At 45.1% G+C, this 21,311-nt stretch overlaps 1 protein-coding gene and 1 long non-coding RNA gene across 3 annotated transcripts in view; one reads left to right on the top strand and one right to left on the bottom strand.

Annotated features, from left to right (window-relative positions):
* Positions 1-21,311, top strand: part of LOC149979634 (uncharacterized) — a 237,291-nt gene that overhangs the window by 99,853 nt on the left and 116,127 nt on the right. The gene's annotated exons all lie outside the window — the stretch shown is intronic.
* Positions 1-21,311, bottom strand: part of LOC110535063 (hemicentin-1) — an 84,755-nt gene that overhangs the window by 51,913 nt on the left and 11,531 nt on the right. The window contains exons 4-13 of the mRNA XM_036935794.2: positions 19,209-19,331; positions 5,336-5,507; positions 4,954-5,060; positions 4,722-4,842; positions 4,376-4,639; positions 4,132-4,276; positions 3,473-3,594; positions 2,905-3,177; positions 2,273-2,414; positions 1,826-1,953 (exon numbers count right to left, since the gene is read on the bottom strand). Coding sequence (XP_036791689.2) covers positions 1,826-1,953; positions 2,273-2,414; positions 2,905-3,177; positions 3,473-3,594; positions 4,132-4,276; positions 4,376-4,639; positions 4,722-4,842; positions 4,954-5,060; positions 5,336-5,507; positions 19,209-19,331 — 1,597 coding nt within the window. The remainder of the gene's footprint in view (positions 1-1,825; positions 1,954-2,272; positions 2,415-2,904; positions 3,178-3,472; positions 3,595-4,131; positions 4,277-4,375; positions 4,640-4,721; positions 4,843-4,953; positions 5,061-5,335; positions 5,508-19,208; positions 19,332-21,311) is intronic.

The following is a 21,311-nucleotide window of genomic DNA, read 5'->3' as shown; positions in this document are numbered from 1 at the left end:
AAATGCCACTGTCAATCTAAGCTCTCCTCACAGCTAGACAACATAGCCCAAACACGATGGATCAGGTAGACATTCATTCAAACAGCACTCAACAAAAGTTTTCTCACAGAAACCATTCAAAAGTGACCCTACTCTGAACTGAAAATACACTGCTCAAAAAAATAAAGGGAACACTAAAATAACACATCCTAGATCTGAATGAATGAAATATTCTTATTAAATACTTTTTTCTTTACATAGTTGAATGTGCTGACAACAAAATCACACAAAAAATTATCAATGGAAATCAAATTTATCAACCCATGGAGGTCTGGATTTGGACTGACACTCAAAATTAAAGTGGAAAACCACACTACAGGCTGATCCAACTTTGATGTAATGTCCTTAAAACAAGTCAAAATGAGGCTCAGTAGTGTGTGTGGCCTCCACGTGCCTATATGACCTCCCTACAACGCCTGGGCATGCTCCTGATGAGGTGGCGGATGGTGTCCTGAGGGATCTCCTCCCAGACCTGGACTAAAGCATCCGCCAACTTCTGGACAGTCTGTGGTGGATGGAGCGAGACATGATGTCCCAGATGTGCTCAACTGGATTCAGGTCTGGGGAACGGGCGGGCCAGTCCATAGCATCAATGCCTTCCTCTTGCAGGAACTGCTGACACACTCCAGCCACGTGAGGTCTAGCATTGTCTTGCATTAGGAGGAACCCAGGGCCAACTGCACCAGCATATGGTCTCACAAGGGGTCTGAGGATCTCATCTCGGTACCTAATGGCAATCAGGCTACCTCTGGCGAGCACATGGAGGGCTGTGCGGCCCCCCAAAGAAATGCCACCCCACACCATGACTGACCCACCGCCAAACCGGTCATGCTGGAGGATGTTGCAGGCAGCAGAACGTTCTCCACGGCGTCTCCAGACTCTGTCACGTCTGTCACATGTGCTCAGTGTGAACCTGCTTTCATCTGTGAAGAGCACAGGGCGCCAGTGGCGAATTTGCCAACCTTGGTGTTCTCTGGCAAATGCCAAACGTCCTGCACGGTGTTGGGCTGTAAAGCACAACCCCCACCTGTGGAAGTCGGGCCCTCATACCACCCTCATGGAGTCTGTTTCTGACTGTTTGAGCAGACACATGCACATTTGTGGCCTGCTGGAGGTCATTTTGCAGGGCTCTGGCAGTGCTCCTCCTGCTCCTCCTTGCACAAAGGCGGAGGTAGCGGTCTTGCTGCTGGGTTGTTGCCCTCCTACGGCCTCCTCCACGTCTCCTGATGTACTGGCCTGTCTCCTGGTAGCGCCTCCATGCTCTGGACACTACGCTGACAGACACAGCAAACCTTCTTGCCACAGCTCGCATTGATGTGCCATCCTGGATGAGCTGCACTACCTGAGCCACTTGTGTGGGTTGTAGACTCCGTCTCATGCTACCACTAGAGTAAAAGCACCGCCAGCATTCAAAAGTGACCAAAACATCAGCCAGGAAGCATAGGAACTGAGAAGTGGTCTGTGGTCACCATCTGCAGAACCACAGAACTTGCTAATTGCCTATAATTTCCACCTGTTGTCTATTCCATTTGCACAACAGCATGTGAAATTTATTGTCAATCAGTGCTGCTTCCTAAGTGGACAGTTTGATTTCACAGAAGTGTGATTGACTTGGAGTTACATTGTGTTGTTTAAGTGTTCCCTTTATTTTTTTGAGCAGTGTATATGCGTGGGTTGAAAGTGGTAAAGAACTAGTCTTTAAATGGAAAGCCCACATCATAGCCTTTATAGTGGTATCTCACTCAACCTATAATAGGACTGGAACTGATATGACATCTCTACCCACCTGCATAATTGAGAGACACAGTCTGAGTGGCAGTTCCAGCCTCGTTGGTTGCCAGGCAGGTGTAGTTCCCAGCATCCTCGGGGAGGGCATCTCTGATTGTTAGACCTCCGTGGTTGGATATACTCATCCTGTATTGTGTAAGACAGACATCAGTCATGGGAATTCATTTGAATTGATTTAGATGATTACAAATACATGTGTCTTGGTGAAATTCATCACTTGATGTCCAAGTATATCCAATCTCTTTTGAAAATGTATTTTTTGGCAGCCAGATCACGTACATTTACCAAAAATCGGGAATAATGTAGTTTGTGGTTAGCTGAAACTGTAAAATGAAGCAAATGAGATGTGACATTTGTATATTCATGGGAAACTGTTAAAATAGAATCAAACAACTCTCTGCAGCTGCTGTCGTGTAGGTGTTGAGTGGGCTAAGAGTTCCTTTACCTTGGCCGATTAGGGAGGAACATGTTTCCATGACTCCAGAAGAGCTGCGGAGGGGGGGAGCCGGCTGCTGTGCAGACGAGGCGGACCTCAGACCCCCTGGAGAAGGCTTGTCTCTGGGGTCTGACTACCACAGAAGGGGCCTCTGCAGAGAGACAGAGAGGATCCATAGGAAAGAGCTGATGACTCATGTCCCAGTCATGTTTGTATGAGTAATAATTTATTACAGGCAGAGCTGATCATGGCTAGGCAGTGGTAAACCTCTGCTAGTCTGGGGGAAGAGCGTGATTGACCAGGGGGGCCTGACATCATGATCACAGCGGATCACAGTCAGAGACACGTTTCAAATTTGTTTGTCCTTTGCAAACGCATTACAAGCATCTGAGTTCATGCCCATCATAGAAGCTGCAATTTTCGACTTGCATCAATTGGGCTGATTTGAAACATGTTCTGACTGGGAGCGTTTCTGGAGAAGTAGATAAAAAATGTATCAATACAATTAGATGGGGCCAGTCATGCTACTAAGGCAGTAATGGAAAGCAGATGCCAGAGGCCTGGAGGAGGTATAGAGGATGTGTTTAGTGTTTAAACAGATGATCAGTACAGTGTGGTTGGAGTGCGGTGAGCTACAGTACCTGGGACGAGCAGCCACACTGTGACTCGGCTGTCTCCTTTGGCATTGGTGGCCACACACTGGTACTGGCCGGCATCCTGGGGCTGCACCTCATTGATCTCCAGGAAGGAGTTGGGCAGGACCCTGACCCTCCCGGAGTGGGCCAAGATAGTGAGACCTGCCCGCTGCCAAGTCAGGTTGTGGCGCATGGAGCCCTCCACCTGGCAGGCCATCACAGCCACAGCCCCCACTGTAGAGCTCACGTTCAGTGGGGCCTTCAGCACCGGAGGAGGCTCTGTCTCATGGGAAACACAGTCAACACAGTGAGACAAACAACACACTATGAGCAGGGACAAAACAGTTCATTTTACTGTCAATGTAAATATTTGGAATTACATGTTTTGTTTCAAAGTGGTATTTAAATCAGCAATATATAAATAAGATAAGTATTTTGGAAAGCTTTGACTAGCTACGGTACTGTAAGTGATCTGTGACTGTGTGTGTGTGTGTGTGTGTGTGTGTGTGTGTGTGTGTGTGTGTGTGTGTGTGTGTGTGTGTGTGTGTGTGTGTGTTGGTGTGTTCTGACATACCTCTCACGGTCAGCTGTGTGAGCGCTCGTCTGAGTCCTGCACTGCTCTGAGCGATGCACTCGTACGGACCCTCATCCTCACCTGAGGCATGTGGAATTTCCCAAAATGCTTTGCCAGAGAACCTGAGTCACATGAACAGTTAGCTGGCAGAAGAGTGATGATGGGAACATGATACTGTCTTACACCATTGACAAATTAGGCTCTCTGGCACAGAGACACAGCGAATACCACTCGTCAGAGGTCGGCATTATTTCATGTATGTAATTCAAAACAGAGGGAGAAAGAAATAATGCTTTGTTAAGTTTCCAAGATGACACAATCAAATGCGTAATGTACACAAAATCCACTGTGTATACCCGTCTCCTGATTGATGCAGCAATAAAAGGCAACCGAGTCTATCGGCAATAATGTCTTGCAGAGCTGGTAACTGCAAACAGTACACTGTGTCATACCCCATGACCTAATTAGCTGTTTTACAGCGGGTATTGAATGCATATGGCTGTTCCATCCAAAAGGAGGGCAAGTCAAGTGTTATAGTGTGTTATAGTGTGCTAGTGTGTTATAGTGTGTTCATAGTGTGTTATAGTGTGTTATAGAGTGTTACAGTGTGTTACAGTGTGTTATAGTGTGTTCAACAAACAGAACAGACGGAGACTCACTGGTACAACTTCTCCTCCCCAATAGCAACGCCACTCCTGGTGAACCTCAGCCTATAGGGAACGTCGCTCTCTACCGAACAGCCAATCATAGTGGGCTGCATATAAAAGCCGTTCACCACCTTGGGCATGCTCACTGCTGGGGGATCTTTGTCATGACAAAAAAGAGAGGAGGGAAAAGGTCACACAAAGGACTAGGTCTGTCTTGGAGACACTAGGGAGGAGACTGAGGAGAGGGATCTCTTACCTGGGATGATGTTTGTGTAGGAGACACTGGACAACCTCTGGAAGGGGTATCCTTCATCATCCTTCCCTGTCACCTTGAGGAAGAAGCTTTGGGAAGGAGTGCGAAATTTTGGGACACTCCAGAGTCCTCGGCTGCCACTGTCAGAGGGCAGAGGCACGGGGAGGGTGCGTAGGGAGCGTCCTGAACCTGAAACTAACTCCATGTGACTCAGCTGACCTGGGGGCTTCAGTCCTGTACACTTCAGCAGCACATGGGCTGGAACTCCTTTGGAAGGGGAGGGGAGCCCAACGTTATTCAATGCAATCACGTATACATACAAAGAAATAAAATTGCATGCACACATTACCTTTGATGGGTCTCTCCCTGGTATGGTTGAACTCAGACACGGGTATACTGGAGAACCCAGCCCGGAAGTCCAGATTACTGACCCCTGTAACTCTCAGAGTGTGGCGGCCACCGCAGCCCACCTGGACATAGACAGGACATTCAGTTGTTGTATTTTGTCTCAGAGGTGACTAAAGCAGTTATCTCATTCTCAATACAGGATGATCACATCAGGAGGATCTACTATACAGTACCTTCAGAGTCCAGGCTCCAGGTCGGGGGAACTTCAGGTTGACAACACGGGCAGAGTTTGGGATATTCAGCAGCTCTGTGAGGCCCTCCTCCACTCTAACAGTGCGACCTAAGCAATTGAGACATAACAATATAATTTCAAAATTTTAAATAACATTAATGTTCAGCAAAATGGATATCACAGGAGGTTGGTGGCACCTTAATCGGGGAGAACAGGCTCATGGTAATGGCTGGAGTGGAAACCACAAGCTCCTTTCCAGCCATTATTATGAGCTATCCTCCCCTCAGCATTCTCCACTGATGGATATATAGTATTATTCTCAAGTATTGACAAAGTTATTTGCTATCTATACAGAGAAAATACATAATGAAAGCATGATGTACCAAGGGGATCCCTGAGCTCGATCTGAGGGGCTGGTCCACTAAGTGACACAGTGACCTCCTTCAGGCTGGGGTCAAAGGGCACCTCCCACTGGTTCTCCTGAGCGCTGTCATGATTGGAAGAGAGCAGGTGAACCTTCAGGGCCTGCACTGTCTCCTCCACCCACTTCAAGACCTGGCAGAAGAGAAGACTTAATCTCAGCAAGATAGCAGCACACCCCACACAGCACACAGCTAGAGGACAGACTAGACAGGGGAGGTCTGTGACTTAGACTAGACTATATACAGTGGGGCAAAAAAGTATTTAGTCAGCCACCAATTGTGCAAGTTCTCCCACTTAAAACGATGAGAGGTCTGTAATTTTCAGCATAGGTACACTTCAACTATGACAGACAAAATGAGAGAAAAAAAATCCAGAAAATCACATTGTAGGATTTTTAATTCATTTATTTGCTAATTATGGTGGAAAATAAGTATTTAGTCACCTACAAACAAGCAAGATGTCTGGCTCTCACAGACCTGCAACTTCTTCTTTAAGAGGCCCCTCTGTCCTCCACTCGTTACCTGTATTAATGGCACCTGTTTGAACTTGTTATCAGTATAAAAGACACCTGTCCACAACCTCAAACAGTCACACTCCAAACTCCACTATGGCCAAGACCAAAGAGCTGTCCAAGGACACCAGAAACAAAATTGTAGACCTGCACCAGGCTGGGAAGACTGAATCTGCAATAGGTAAGCAGCTTGGTATGAAGAAATCAACTGTGGGAGCAATTATTAGGAAATGGAAGACATACAAGACCACTGATAATCTCCCTCGATCTGGGGCTCCACGCAAGATCTCACCCCGTGGGGTCAAAATGATCACAAGAACGGTGAGCAAAAATCCCAGAACCACACAGGGGAACCTAGTGAATGATCTGCAGAGAGCTGGGACCAAAGTAACAAAGCCTACTATCAGTAACACACTACGCCGCCAGGGACTCAAATCCTGCAGTGCCAGAAGTGTCCCCCTGCTTAAGCCAGTACATGTCCAGGCCCGTCTGAAGTTTGCTAGAGAGCATTTGGATGATCCAGAAGAAGATTGGGAGAATGTCAAATGGTCAGATGAAACCAAAATATAACTTTTTGGTAAAAACTCAACTCGTCGTGTTTGGAGGACAAATAATGCTGAGTTGCATCCAAAGAACACCATACCTACTGTGAAGCATGGGGGTGGTAACATCATGCTTTGGGGTTGTTTTTCTGCAAAGGGACCAGAACGACTGATCCGTGTAAAAGGAAAGAATGAATGGGGCCATGTATCGTGAGATTTTGAGTGAAAACCTCCTTCCATCAGCAAGTGCATTGAAGATGAAATGTGGCTGGGTCTTTCAACATGACAATGATCCCAAACACACTGCCCGGGCAACGAAGGAGTGGCTTCGTAAGAAGCATTTCAAGGTCCTGGAGTGGCCTAGTCAGTCTCCAGATCTCAACCCCATAGAAAATCTTTGCAGGGAGTTGAAAGTCCGTGTTGCCCAGCAACAGCCCCAAAACATCACTGCTCTAGAAGAGATCTGCATGGAGGAATGGGCCAAAATGCCAGCAACAGTATGTGAAAACCTTGTGAAGACTTACAGAAAACGTTTGACCTCTGTCATTGCCAACAAAGGGTATATAACAAAGTATTGAGAAACTTTTGTTATTGACCAAATACTTATTTTCCACCATAACTTGCAAATAAATAAATTACAAATCCTACAATGTGATTTTCTGGATTTTTTTTCTCATTTTGTCTGTCATAGTTGACGTGTACCTATGATGAAAATTACAGGCCTCTCTCTTTTTAAGTGGGAGATCTTGCACAATTGGTGGCTGACTAAATACTTATTTCCCCACTGTATAGCCTAACTTGATCCTGCACATTGGACCTGTTAATAATCTGGAATAGATCTCAGGACCAGGGAACCAATGCCATGATTCATTGAACGAGGTGAGCAAAAGCATTGCTCTTTCTGTCAGACAGTGTGCTACCTTCCACTGTGAGAGAAACTCCTCTTGGGAATTCATGCTTAAGAGTGCAGAAAACTGTATGTTATCTTTTTGACAGTTGAGCTGTTTCACTTTCCTTTCGTTTATGGAAGATCCCTTTGAGACATAAGATGGTTCAAAGACAAAGACCAGCTTGCAGTGTTGAAGCAGACAGTTTCAGAATCAGAGAGAGGTCACATGCACATCCTTCCTGTCCTTTCCCTCTAATTGGGTTTCTAGTAGAGGTCTTTGCTAGAAAGTCTATCTACAGTGGGGCAAAAAAAGTATTTAGTCAGCCACCAATTGTGCAAGTTCTCCCACTTAAAAAGATGAGAGAGGCCTGTAATTTTCATCATAGGTACACTTCAACTATGACAGACAAAATGAGAAAAAAAATCCAGAAAATCACATTGTAGGATTTCTATGAATTTATTTGCAAATTATGGTGGGAAATAAGTATTTGGTCACCTACAAACAAGCAAGATTTCTGGCTCTCACAGACCTGTAACTTCTTCTTTAAGAGGCTCCTTTGTCCTCCACTTGTTACCTGTATTAATGGTACCTGTTTGAACTTGTTATCAGTATAAAAGACACCTGTCCACAACCTCAAACAGTCACACTCCAAACTCCACTATGGCCAAGACCAAAGAGCTGTCAAAGGACACCAGAAACAAAATTGTAGACCTGCACCAGGCTGGGAAGACTGAATCTGCAATAGGTAAGCAGCTTGGTTTGAAGAAATCAACTGTGGGAGCAATTATTAGGAAATGGAAGACATACAAGACCACTGATAATCTCCCTCGATCTGGGGCTCCACGCAAGATCTCACCCCGAGAAATAAAAATCCAGAAAATCACATTGTACGATTTTTAATTAATTTATTTGAAAATTATGGTGGGAAATAAATATTTGGTCAATAACAAAAGTTTCTCAATACTTTGTTATATACCCTTTGTTGGCAATGACAGAGGTCAAACATTTTCTGTAAGTCTTCACAAGATTTTCACACACTGTTGCTGGTATTTTGGCCCATTTTGTTTTGGGGCTGTTGCTGGGCAACACGGACTTTCAACTCCCTCCAAAGATTTTCTATGGGGTTGAGATCTGGAGACTGGCTAGGCCACTCCAGGACCTTGAAATGCTTCTTACGAAGCCACTCCTTCGTTGCCCGGGCGAGACTATATACAGGAGGTACCTGTATAGAGTCAATGTGCGGGGGCACCAGTTAGTAGGTAGAGTTATTAAAGTGACTATGCATAGATGATAACAACAGATTAGCAGCAGCGTAAAGGGGGGGTGCAAATAGTCTGGGTAGCCATTTGATTAGATGTTCAGAAGTCTTATGGCTTGGGGTAGAAGCTGTTTAGAAGCCTCTTGGACCTAGACTTGGCTCTCCGGTACCGCTTGCCTTGTGGTAGCAGAGAGAACAGTCTATGACTAGGGTGGCTGGAGTCTTTGACAATTTTCAGGGCCTTCCTCTGACGCCGCCTGGTACAGAGGTCCTGGAGAGCAGGAAGCTTGGCCCCAGTGATGTATTGGGCCGTACGCACTACCCTCAGTAGTGCCTTGCTGTCGGAGGGCGAGTAGTTGCCATACCAGGCAGTGATGCAACCAGTCAAGATGCTCTCGATGGTGCAGCTTTAGAAGCTTTTGAGGATCTGAGGACCCATGCCAAGTCTCCTAATGGGGAATAGGTTTTGTCGTGCCCTCCTCACAACTGTCTTGGTGTGCTTGGACCATGTTAGTTTGTTGGTGATGTGGACACCAAGGTACTTGAAGCTCTCAACCTGCTCCACTACAGCCCCGTCTATGAGAATGGGGGCGTGCTCGGTCCTCTTTTTCCTGTAGTCCACAATCATCTCATTTGTGTTGATCATGTTGAGGGAGAGGTTGTTGTCCTAGCACCACACGGACAGGTCTCTGACCTCCCTATAGGCTGTCTCGTCATTGTCGGTGATCAGGCATACCACTGTTGTGTCATCAGCAAACCTAATGATGGTGTAGGAGTTGTGACTGTCCGTGCAGTCATGAGTGAACAGAGAGTACAGGAGGGGACTAAGCATGCAGCCCTGAGGGGCCCCTGTGTTGAGGATCAGCGTGGCAGATGTGTTGTTACCCTTAACACCTGGGGGAGGCCTGTCAGGAAGTCCAGGATCCAGTTTCAGAGGGAGTTGTTTAGTCCCAGGGTCCTTAGCTTATTGATGAGCTTTGAGACTACACGCTGAGCTGTAGTCAATGAATAGCATTCTCACATAGGTGTTTATTTTATCCAGGTGGGAAAGGCCAGTGTGTAGTGCAATAGAGTGCAATAGAGATTGCATCATCTGTGGATCTGTTAGGGCGGTATGCAAATTGAAGTGGGTCTAGGGTTTCTGGGATAATGGTGTTGATGTGAGCCATGACCAGCCTTTCAAAGCACTTCATGGCTACAGACGTGAGTGCTACGGGTCAGTAGTCATTTAGGCAGGTTACCTTAGTGTTGCAGTTTACATAGCTGTCCATAAATGGACGTTGCATTTTACTTAATGGATTGGTTTTGCAGGCTTCCCTGCTTTCTACTACAGATAATAATATGATTAGGCCATATCTTTACATAAATAACAACAATACAGTCATATTTTCAGTCATTCCAATTAATATAACACCCCTTGTCTTCAAAAATAGAACTTAGAAATATGGAAATATAGATTAGTCAAATGGTTTTACCTGAGTATAACCCCAAAACTATGGAATAATTAGCCTACTCTGTTGTTTATGATAGACTGATTGGGCTCATTGCTTCACGATGATGCTTTGAGCACTCCCAAAAGTGGTATTTGCATGTGAAAAATGTATTGTTTACGTTTTTGTTGTACGCTTTGATATCTCGATTCCGACATTGCGCGTCCTAATATTTATATATTTCTTAATTCCATTCTATTACTTTTAGATGTGTGTGTATTGTTGTGAATTGTTAGATACTATTGCACTGTTGGAGCTAGGAACAACCCGCATTTAGCTACACCGCAATAACATCTGCATTGTGTGTGTATTGTGACGAATATAGTTTGATTTGATAATTTGCAGCCGATTCTGTTGCAAAACGTTTCTTAAATGGAAGCAGACGGAAAGAAACGGGGAGGGACCTACCTGAATTTGTCCAATATAATCTCTCGTTTTGCTCTGTTTGCATTCGCACCATCGGATGACATTGCTTGTACTGTAGTTGACAAAAGCCTATTCCTGCTCTTTTCCTGCGATCCATCAAATGCATTATGTGTCATCATAGTGGTCTCTGATTTCTGGTCACTCTCGCTCAGTCAGAACAAATTTAAAGCAGGCATTTTTTCAAAGCTAATTTGAATATCATTGAGAAAACAGAGGCCAATATTTTTTTCGCCAAATTCCCGCAGACATCCTTTCTGAATTGTAAAGTAATTCTGGAAGTACGTATATACTTTTTCAAAAGTATATGTAATCTGATTTTTTTTGTCATCCATTAGGCTACATGTATTCTGTTACTCCCGAACCCTACATATTGGTTGGGTTTTAAATAGCAGACATGGCCTGAGAGGACTGGTCTGGTCTTGGGTTGATGGGATTGTGGAGGCTTCACTCTGATATGAGGGTAATTATCTTATTCTCAGAGAACAGATTAACCAATGCCTGGCTTCCGCTGAGTCTGAAATAAGCCTGGGGGGCTTTATTACAATACATTTCAGGAGTAATCATCACTGAGAATACTTTTCCCCTTGACTACTGTAGAATATTTGACAGGTAGAATTTCAATGTTTGATTATATACTCAACCCTCTAGGTGAAATCATACTGGTAGTTAGGATTCAGAAGAAACAAGAATGTGTCCTTTCCCCTTTACAGGAAAAGAAGAGAAGAACCCGTTGTATAACTGAATCGATTTTTTCTGACCGGATCATCATTTTTCCATCTTTCAAGTGCTTAACAAGCAACTGTGGTCTCGTGAGTACAGACATTATGGTTGCATTGCATCTATAATAAAACAAACAGAAAACATTACTTCAGTGGCCCCTCTGAGAAATGGGGCTTATTCAACACATCTTAATATATTTAGGAATTATGGAGAAGATTGGAGTGAGCCAAGCTGGCCCACTGGGTGCTGACAGCAGCTGGTTCCTCTCTGAGTTTACAACTGAAAACAGCTGTAATTTCTGCCACATGTGCTGCCATCCCCAGCAGAGCAGGAAACTGCTATAGAGTGACCTACTGTACCTAGGGAGATCTCCCCAAAGACTTATAAACTAAAACATTAGGGTTCCTCAATGGTTCTTTGGGATGGGTGATGGTTCTGTGGAAATCTAATGACTCAAATAACCCTTTGAGGTCATCAAAGGTTCTTTACAGCTCTTTTAGTGCTAATTAAAATGTATGGGAGGCAGCTCATTTAAATATTTGGGGGTGTGGTTTACGCACAGCGCTTTTTGTGCAACCATGAGATCATTCCAGTTTATTTAATATGTTGTGTTATGCCATTATGAATTACATATGACTATGGCCAGTGATGGTGTCTTGTGAAAAACGAATGCATGGCCTTAAGTCAATTGAGAACAGTTGACTAAATCAGTCAGTGGTTTTCAATTCTCTGATCAGGGGACCCCCAGCTGTTCCAGATATAGCGCACTTGTTTCAACTTGTCAATTAACGCAATAATAACACCTATGACATTTTATCAATATAATTTGTCAGACCGGAATAAAAAAAGGATCTACAAAGAACCTTTCTGATTGAGAAAAGGGTTGTAACCATAGTGGATATGTTTTTTTTGGTGTTTACATAGAACCTTTTTTAATGGTTGTTTATAGAACCTTAGAAAGGGTTCTTTGTAGCACCATACAGGTTCCATTTAGAACCTTATGAGCATGGTTTTTTATTGAACCTTCAAAAAAGCATTCTATATAGCACCAAAAAGGGTTTTGCTGTGGTTACAAGCCAAAGATCCCCTATCTGGTACAATTTAGAACCATTATTTGTTAGTGTGGGACATGGGGGACAGGGGAGACACAGAGATAGAGCTGATGCTGTTTGGTCTGGCCAAGGTGTGACTCGAGGAACATGCTGCGTTCTGCTGCTGCACCAGCCGCTCCCTGCCTGATTCATGGGGAATCCAGAGGATCGACGGGTCTTTGAAACCTCATCTGCCGTGTCTCGACTGAACAGGCACGTGGTGTTGTGTCAGGAAGAAGCACCTCTGCTATTTTAGGACTAGAGCAAGGAGGAAGGTCCGCTAAGGCTGAGGAGATACACGGTTCTTTTCATCTTCCAGCTAGGTTGTTTTCTACAGGGATTCCTCCTCCTCCTCATGCCCCTTTGAAACCACCCAGCAGACCGCTTGAATGTTTCTCCCATAGTGGTTGGGGAACCTATAGACCACAGCCCTCCTTGCACACAGGGGTCTCCCAACTCCGGCTCTGGGGTTAAGCCGCTACCACCATCACTGTGAGAGAGAAGACGGGGTGCCAGGAACCAGGCTATTAGGCCAAATCAGTCCCAGATGGACCCCCGTTCTCCTATTGGATGGGAACCTCAAAACACCTGCCTTGCCTCTCCCCCAGACAACAAGCAAGAGTCTACCACATCTGTCTTCCTGTTTCTGAAAGCAGGTCTAGACTACAGAGACTGGCTTTTTTCACTAACATCAGGAACACGACAGAGGATACGGATTAAGTGGATTTAATTGATCTTTTAACAAAAACCCCTGTCCCATTAACTCACTACTGGGCCCACCTGATGAGGAAACCATTGGGCCAATGTTACTAGTGGTTATTTTATGGAAGGAAGTCCAGCCACTTCAGTGAGGAGTGCGTGTGGAGTTGAAACACAGAGACACGAACATGCATTAGCCAGGCTGCTGACAAGGTGATCATAAACAGCCTAGAGTAGTTTATAGATGGACAGCAATAACCCATGAGCTCATGGTCGACTCACGCAACAGAACAGACATCATCCATGCGCACGGATTAGAGCATAGATGAAACCTCCCAGAGCCCAGAAAGATTTCTCTTGGCCAGGTTCTCAGTCCTCTCACATCCCTCTCACACTGAAAATTGAGGATGGCCTCTATGACCATTACGACCAGAATTCAAGTTGAATTCTTCGGGATAGGGATCCCTTCCACGGGATGGTTGAGCTAACGTAGGCTAATGTGATTAGCATGAGGTTGTAAGCAACAAGAACATTTCCCAGGACATAGACACATTAAATTAAATTAAATTCTTGTTCATCTAACTGCACTGTTCAATTTACAGTAGCTATTACAGTGAAATAATACCATGCTATTGTTTGAGGAGAGTGCACAATTTTTAACATAAAAAGTTATTAATGTACAAATTAGGCATATTTGGGCAGTCTTGATACAACATTTTGAACAGAAATGCAATGGTTCATTGAATCAGTCTAAAACTTTGCACATACACTGCTGCCATCTAGTGGGCAAAATGTATATTGCACCTGGGCTGGAAAAATACAATATGGCCTTTCTCTTGCACTTCAAAGATGATGGTACAAAAAAAATTCAAAAGAACGGTTGTTTTTTCCTTTGTATTATCTTTTACCATTAGTGCATTCGCATCGAATAGCCCCCGTGATATGCTGTTAGGGAAGGGAACTTTTAGGGAACTTATAAGGGAAGTTAGGAACAAATATATACAGGCAGTTAGGAAAGCTAAGGCTAGCTTTTTCAAACAGAAATTTGCATCCTGTAGTACAAACTCAAAAAAGTTCTGGGACACTCTAAAGTCCATGGAGAATAGAGCACCTCCTCCCAGCTGCCCACTGCAATGAGGCTAAGAAACACTGTCACTATCGATAAGTCCACAATAATTGAGAATTTCAAGAAGCATTTTTCTACGCCTGGCCATGCTTTCCACCTGGCTACCCCTACCCCGGTCAACAGCCCTGCGCTCCCCACAGCAACTCGCCCAAACCTCCCCCACTTCTCCTTCACCCAAATCCAGATAGCTGATGTTCTGAAAGAGCTGCAAAATCTGGACCCCTACAAATCAGCCGGGCTCGACAATCTGGACCCTCTCTTTCTAAAATGATCTGCCGAAATTATTGCAACCCATATTACTAGCCTGTTCAACCTCTCTTTCGTATCGTCTGAGATTCCCATAGATTGGAAAGCTGCCGCAGTCATCCCCCTTTTCAAAGGGGAAGACACTCTAGACCCAAACTGCTACAGACCTATATCTATTCTACCCTGACTTTCTAAGGTCTTTGAAAGCCACGTTAACAAACAGATTACCGACCATTTCGAATCTCACCGTACCTTCTCCACTACGCAATCTGGTTTCAGAGCTGGTCATGGATGCACCTCAACCACGCTCAAGGTCCTAAACGATATCATAACCGCCATCGATAAGAGACATTACTGTGCAGCCGTATTCATTGACCTGGCTAAGGCTTTCGACTCTGTCAATCACAACATTCTTATTGGCAGACTCAACAGCCTTCTCAAATGATTTCCTCTCTTGGTTAACCAACTACTTCTCCGATAGAGTTCAGTATGTCAAATTGGGGGGCCTGTTGTCCGGACCTCTGGCAGTCTCAATGGGGGTGCCACAGGGTTCAATTCTCGGGCTGACTCTTTTCTCTGTATACATCAATGATGTCGCTCTCGCTGCTAGTGATTCTTTGATCCAACTCTACGCAGACAACACCATTCTGTATACCTCTGGCCCTTCGTTGGACACTGTGTTAACTAACCTCCAGATGAGCTTCAATGCCATACAACTCTCCTTACGTGGCCTCCAACTGCTCTTAAATGCAAGTAAAACTAAATGCATGCTCTTCAACCAATCGCTGCCCGCACCTGCCCGCCCGTCCAGCATCACTACTCTGGACGGTTCTGACTTAGAACATGTGGACAACTACAAATACCTAGGTGTCTGGTTAGACTGTAAACTGTCCTTCCAGACTCACATTAAACATCTCCAATCCAAAATTAAATCTAGAATCGGCTTCCTATTTCGCAACAAAGCATCCTTCACTCATGCTGCCAAATATACCCTCGTAAAACTGACCATCCTACCGATCCTCGACTTCGGCGATGTCATTTACAAAATAGCCTCCAACACTCTACTCAACAAATTGGATGCAGTCTATCACAGTGCCATCCGTTTTGTCAACAAAGCCCCATATACTACCACCACTGCGACCTGTATGATCTCGTTGGATAGCCCTCGCTTCATACTCGTCGCCAAACCCACTGGCTCCAGGTCATCTACAAGTCTCTGCTAGGTAAAGCCCCGCCTTATCTCAGCTCACTGGTCACCATAGCAGCACCCACCCGTAGCACGCGCTCCAGCAGGTATATCTCACTGGTCACCCCCAAAGCCAATTCTTCCTTTGGCCGCCTCTCCTTACAGTTCTCTGCTGCCAATGAATGGAAAGAACTGCAAAAATCTCTGAAGCTGGAGACTCTTACCTCCCTCACTAGCTTTAAGCACCAGCTGTCAGAGCAGCTCACAGATTACTGCACCTGTACATTGCTCATCTGTAAATAACTCATCCACTCTACCTCATCCCCATACTGTATTTATGTATCTTGCTCCTTTGCACCCCAGTGTCTCAACTTGCACATTCATCTTCTGCACATCCTACCATTCTAGTGTTTAATTGCTATATTGTAATTGCTTTGCCACCATGGCCTATTTATTGCCTTGCCTCTCTTATCCTACCTCATTTGCACATGCTGTATATAGATTATTCTACTGTATTATTGACTGTCTGTTTGTTTATTCCATGTGTAACTCTGTGTTGTTGTATGTGTCAAACTGCTTTGCTTTATCTATTCCAGGTCGCAGTTGCAAATGAGAACTTGTTCTCAACTAGCCAACCTGGTTAAATAAAGGTGAAATATTTAAAAGATATATACATTTTAAACCATATCTATTGTGTGTTATTTTCCTACATTCCTTCCACATTTCCACAAACTTCAACGTGTTTCCTTTCAAATGGTACCAGGAATATGCATATCCTTGCTTCAGGGCCTGAGCTACAGGCAGTTAGATTTGGGTATGTCATTATAGGCAAAAAAAATGGAGAAAAAAAGGGGCAGATCCTTAAGAGGTTTTAAACAGCGCATTAGTGTTCTTTTTCTGCCCGAGGGCTTACTGACAGATTGCTCCCGTGATTACAACAAGTTAAGTATTAAGAGTTTAAGGAGTGTAACACACAAGGTTTCACAATGAGCTGTTGTGTATGGATTTGGAGCCAGCTAAAGAGGGCAGCTGTGTTGGAAAGAAAGAGGGAAGCCATGACAGACCATATCCTGGTGTTAGAGAGTAAAATAAGCAGTCTGTTTTCTCTCCACATCTCTGCCCGAGACCACAAAAGATTGTGTATATTTGATTTGGCCACACTTTATTAAACTGATATTAAGAGGGGAGATTTTAGTTAGATTTGAGGTATGCAGTTTCCAAGGATTTAAATGAATTCAGTAATACCATGCCACCCAGGAGTACTGTACATCTGAAATAGGATTGTAGTTCTGTTGATCCTTGCTAAATGAGTGGAGAGCTTGTCATTTAGCATAACATTTGAAAGGTGAGAGTGGTCACTTTAAAACATGTAAAGGCAATCCAACCTGGTCTAGCACTATCCACACTCTGGCCAGCTGGGGCCCACGATGAGAGGACCGGTTTCTGTTGATGGTGTGAATGTAGTCCCACAGCTCTTCATTATTAACCATTATACTGTTGCACAGCTATGCCCTGCAATGTGGTTCTGACATTCAAACATTCCTCAATGAACTGGGGAGGTTATGAAGTGTTATTAGAACCAGATGAATACATAAAGGCCGACATGATTTGAAAGAAAGGCAGAAACACAAAAAAACACACATAGAGAGCTGGGTTCAGGGGTTCAGTGGGCCACCTTCCAGTCTCCTCTGATGACATGCAGGATACCAGTGTCTCTCCCAAAGGAAACTCTGTCTTGTTTTAAGTTTGACTGTGAGTTATTGAGCTCCGTTGACTTAGGTTTCCAAGATTTGTGGTTCAGTTACATGCTGAGATAAAGTCATCACTCACCACTATTATATAGTTCCTGGTACGATTAATATGCACTGTAAAAATATTTGATGTGTGTCAATACAATACACTATGATTACATGTATGAGTGATATCGGGTTCATATTGCTATTCTTTCGACTGCTTTTACATTTCAAATATTCTCCATACACCATGTGTTCATTTGAACCTGCCTGTATTTTTTAAACAGATGTCCTGAAGAGACTAAAAACCTACAATTCTTACAGAAAAATCACACTTATGGTTGACCATTGACTCAGCACACCCTCATGAGTGTGATTGAAAAAATATACAGTACCAGTCCAAATTTTAGACACACCTAATCATTCAAGATGTTTTACATGTTTTACTATTTTCTACATTGTAGAATAATAGTGAAGACATCAACATTATGAAATAACACATATGGAATCATGTGGTAACCAAAATGTGTTATACAAATCAAAATATATTTTATATTTGAGATTCTTCAAAGTAGTCTCCATTTGCCTTGATGACAGCTTTGCACACTCTTGGCATTCTCTCAACAACTAGCTTCATGAGGTAGTCACCTGGAATGCATTTCAATTAAAAGTTAATTTGTGGAATTTCTTTCCTTCTTAATGTGTTTGAGCCAATCAGTTGTGTTGTGAGAAGGCAGGGGAGGAACACAGTAGTCCTATTTGGTAAAAGACCAAGTCCATATTATGGCAAGAGCAGCTCAAATAAGCAAAGAGACGACAGTCCATCATTACTATAAGACATGAGGTCAGTCAATTCGGAAAATGTCAAGAACTTTGAAAGATTCTTCATGTGCAGTTGCAAAAACCATCAAGTGCTATGATGAAACTGGCTCTCATGAGGACCGCCACAGGAAAGGAAGACTCAGAGTTACCTCTGCTGCAGAGAATAAGTTCATTAGAGATACCAGCCTCAGAAATTGCGGCCCACATAAATGCTTTACAGAGTTCAAGTAACACATCTTAACATCAACTGTTCAGAGGAGGCTGCGTGAATCAGGCCTTCATGGTGGAATTGCTACAAAGAAACCACTACTAAAGGACATCAATAAGAAGAAGAGACTAGATTGGGCCAAGAAACACGAGCAATGGATATTAGACCGGTGGAAATCTGTTCTTTGGTCTGATGAGTCCAAATTTTAGATTTTTGGTACCAACCACCTTGACTTTGTGAGACGCATAGTAGGTGAATAGATGATCTCCGTATATGTGGTTCCCACCGTGAAGCATGGAGGCGGAGGTGTGATGGTGTGGGGGTGCTTTGCTGGTGACACTGTCTGTGATTTATTTAGAATACAGGGCACACTTAACCAGCAAGGCTACCACAGCATACTGCAGCGATACGCCATCCCATCTGGTTTGCGCTTCGTGGGACTATCATCTGTTTTTCAACAGGACGATGACCCAACACACCTCCAGGATGTGTAAGGGCTATTTGACCAAGAAGGAGAGCGATGGAGTGCTGAATCAGATGACCTGACCTCCACAATCACCTGACCTCAATTGAGATGGTTTGAGATGAGTTGGATTGCAGAGTGAAGGAAAAGCAGCCAACAAGTGCTCAGCATAAGTGGGAACTCCTTTAAGACTGTTGGAAAAGCATTCCAGGTGAAGCTGGTTGAGAGTGCAAAGCTGTAATCAATCTTAAATATATTTTGATTTGTTTAACACTTTTTTGGTTACTACATATGTTTCATAGTTTTGATGTCTTCACTATTATTCTACAACGTAAAATGTAGAATGTTGAATGTGTAAGTGTGTCCAAACTTTTGACGGGTACTGTATATGAGTTTGATGACTCTCCTCTTCTGAATCTCACCTCATTGACCTGCTGCTTGTCCAGGTGGAAGATCTGTCCAGAACTTGTGGCAGCGATCTCCTCATAGGCTCTATACCCAGGCTGAGAGCGGTCTCCACAGTCCCCAGTCAGCACAAACACAACCTGGGTGCACACAGAAGACAGCGGTGGATGGTTATTACTACTGAACTTTCATGAGAATACTGTTATCATACATTGCCATCACACTCTAAAAAATGCTGGGTGAAAAACAACTTAATTTGGGTTTTTTGGTAACCCAGTGCTGGGTAAATATTGGACGGACACATCCTGGGTTATTTTGACTGAGCTAGTTGGGCTGTGTGATTACCCAAACATGGGTTCATTTAACCATCATTTGGGTATTTATTACCTTCATGCGGGATTGACCTGCTAGCTTGGAATTTTTGAACATAATCCGTAGGAAATTTTGGCGGCGTAGGCCCTGACATATCTTATTGGCCACCTTGTGATCGTAAATGTAATTCCTGTTCATTATGTTAATTGTATATACTGCAAATGTATAATTGTTGGGGGGCATTTTCCACATTCTTCCAGAATATTATAATAAGGATCTGCCACCTTATTGCACCCCAGCAAAGGGATTTATATAGGCTTTTATTGAACACGTACACTTCTGTAAGAGACTGTACGTTATTTATAATGAGGGGTGCCTGGAGAAAATTGGACCTCTCTGAAATAAAAATGGATGGCCCTACATTCAGTGAAATATATTTTACCCGACCCTCCTTGAAAACTTACAAAGATAGCCGTAACGGTTTCCTTCGGGTGAAGTAGAGGCGGACCAAAACGCAGCGTTGTGATGATTCATGTTTGTTTAATAAAGGAAAACTATATATGAATAAACTACAAAACAATGAAATGTGAAAACCCAAAACAGCCCTATCTGGTGCAAAACACAGAGACGGGAACAATCACCCACAAACACACAGTGAAATCCAGGCTACCTAAGTATGATTCTCAGAGACAACTAATGACACCTGCCTCTGATTGAGAACCATACTAGGCCGAAACATAGAAATACCCAAATCATAGAAAAACAAACAGACTGCCCACCCCAACTCACGCCCTGACCATAATAAATAATGACAAAACAAAGGAAATAAGGGTCAGAACGTGACAGTACCCCCCCCCCGCACAACCTTAACCTATAGGGGAGGGTCTGGGTGGGCGTCTGTCCGCGGTGGCGGCTCTGGCGCGGGACGCGGACCCCACTTCCCCATCGTCTTGGTCCGCCTTATTGTCCGCCTCCGTGGCTTTCTAACCATGGTCTCCCTTCTCAATGACCCCACGGGACAAAGGGGCAGCTCGGGACAGAGGGGCAGCTGGTCGGGACAGAGGGGCAGCTGGTCGGGACAGAGGGGCAGCTGCTCGGGACAGAGGGGCAGCTGCTCGGGACAGAGGGGCAGCTGCTCGGGACAGAGGGGCAGCTGCTCGGGACAGAGGGGCAGCTGCTCGGGACAGAGGGGCTCTGGCGCCTCGGGACAGAGGGGCTCTGGCGGCCCCTGGCTGACTGGCGGCACTGGCGGCCCCTGGCGGCACTGGTGGCCCCTGGCTGACTGGCGGCCCCTGGCTGACTGGCGGCCCCTGGCTGACTGGCGGCCCCTGGCTGACTGGCGGCACTGGCGGCCCCTGGCAGACTGGCGGCACCTGGCAGACTGGCGGCACCTGGCGGCGCTGGGCAGACTGGCGGCACTGGCGGCGCTGGGCAGACTGGCGGCGCTGGGCAGACGGGTAGCTCAGATGGCGCTGGTCAGACGGTTAGCTCAGATGGCGCTGGGCAGACGGGAAGCTCCAGCAGCGCTGGACTGAGTAGCTCTGGCGCCTCTGGAATGAGGGGCTCTAGCGCCTCTGGACTGAGGGTCGGGAGCTCTGGCAGCGCCAAACAGGCGGGAGACTCCGGCTGCGCTGGAGAGGAGGAAGGCTCTGGCAGCGCTGGAGAGGCGGGAGACTCCGACAGCGCTGGAGAGGAGGAAGGCTCCGGCAGCGCTGGAGAGGAGGAAGGCTCCGGCAGCGCTGGACAGGCGGGAGCACCTGTAAGGATGAGCCGGAGAGACAGCCTGGTGCGGGGGGCTGCCACCAGAG

Source organism: Oncorhynchus mykiss, chromosome 11 (assembly GCF_057628025.1).
Source record: "Oncorhynchus mykiss isolate SJ-2025 chromosome 11, ASM5762802v1, whole genome shotgun sequence".
Classification (NCBI taxonomy): Eukaryota; Metazoa; Chordata; class Actinopteri; order Salmoniformes; family Salmonidae; genus Oncorhynchus; species Oncorhynchus mykiss.
The sequence above is the reverse complement of the archived record's forward strand: the minus strand, read 5'-3'. Positions and strand labels throughout refer to the sequence as shown.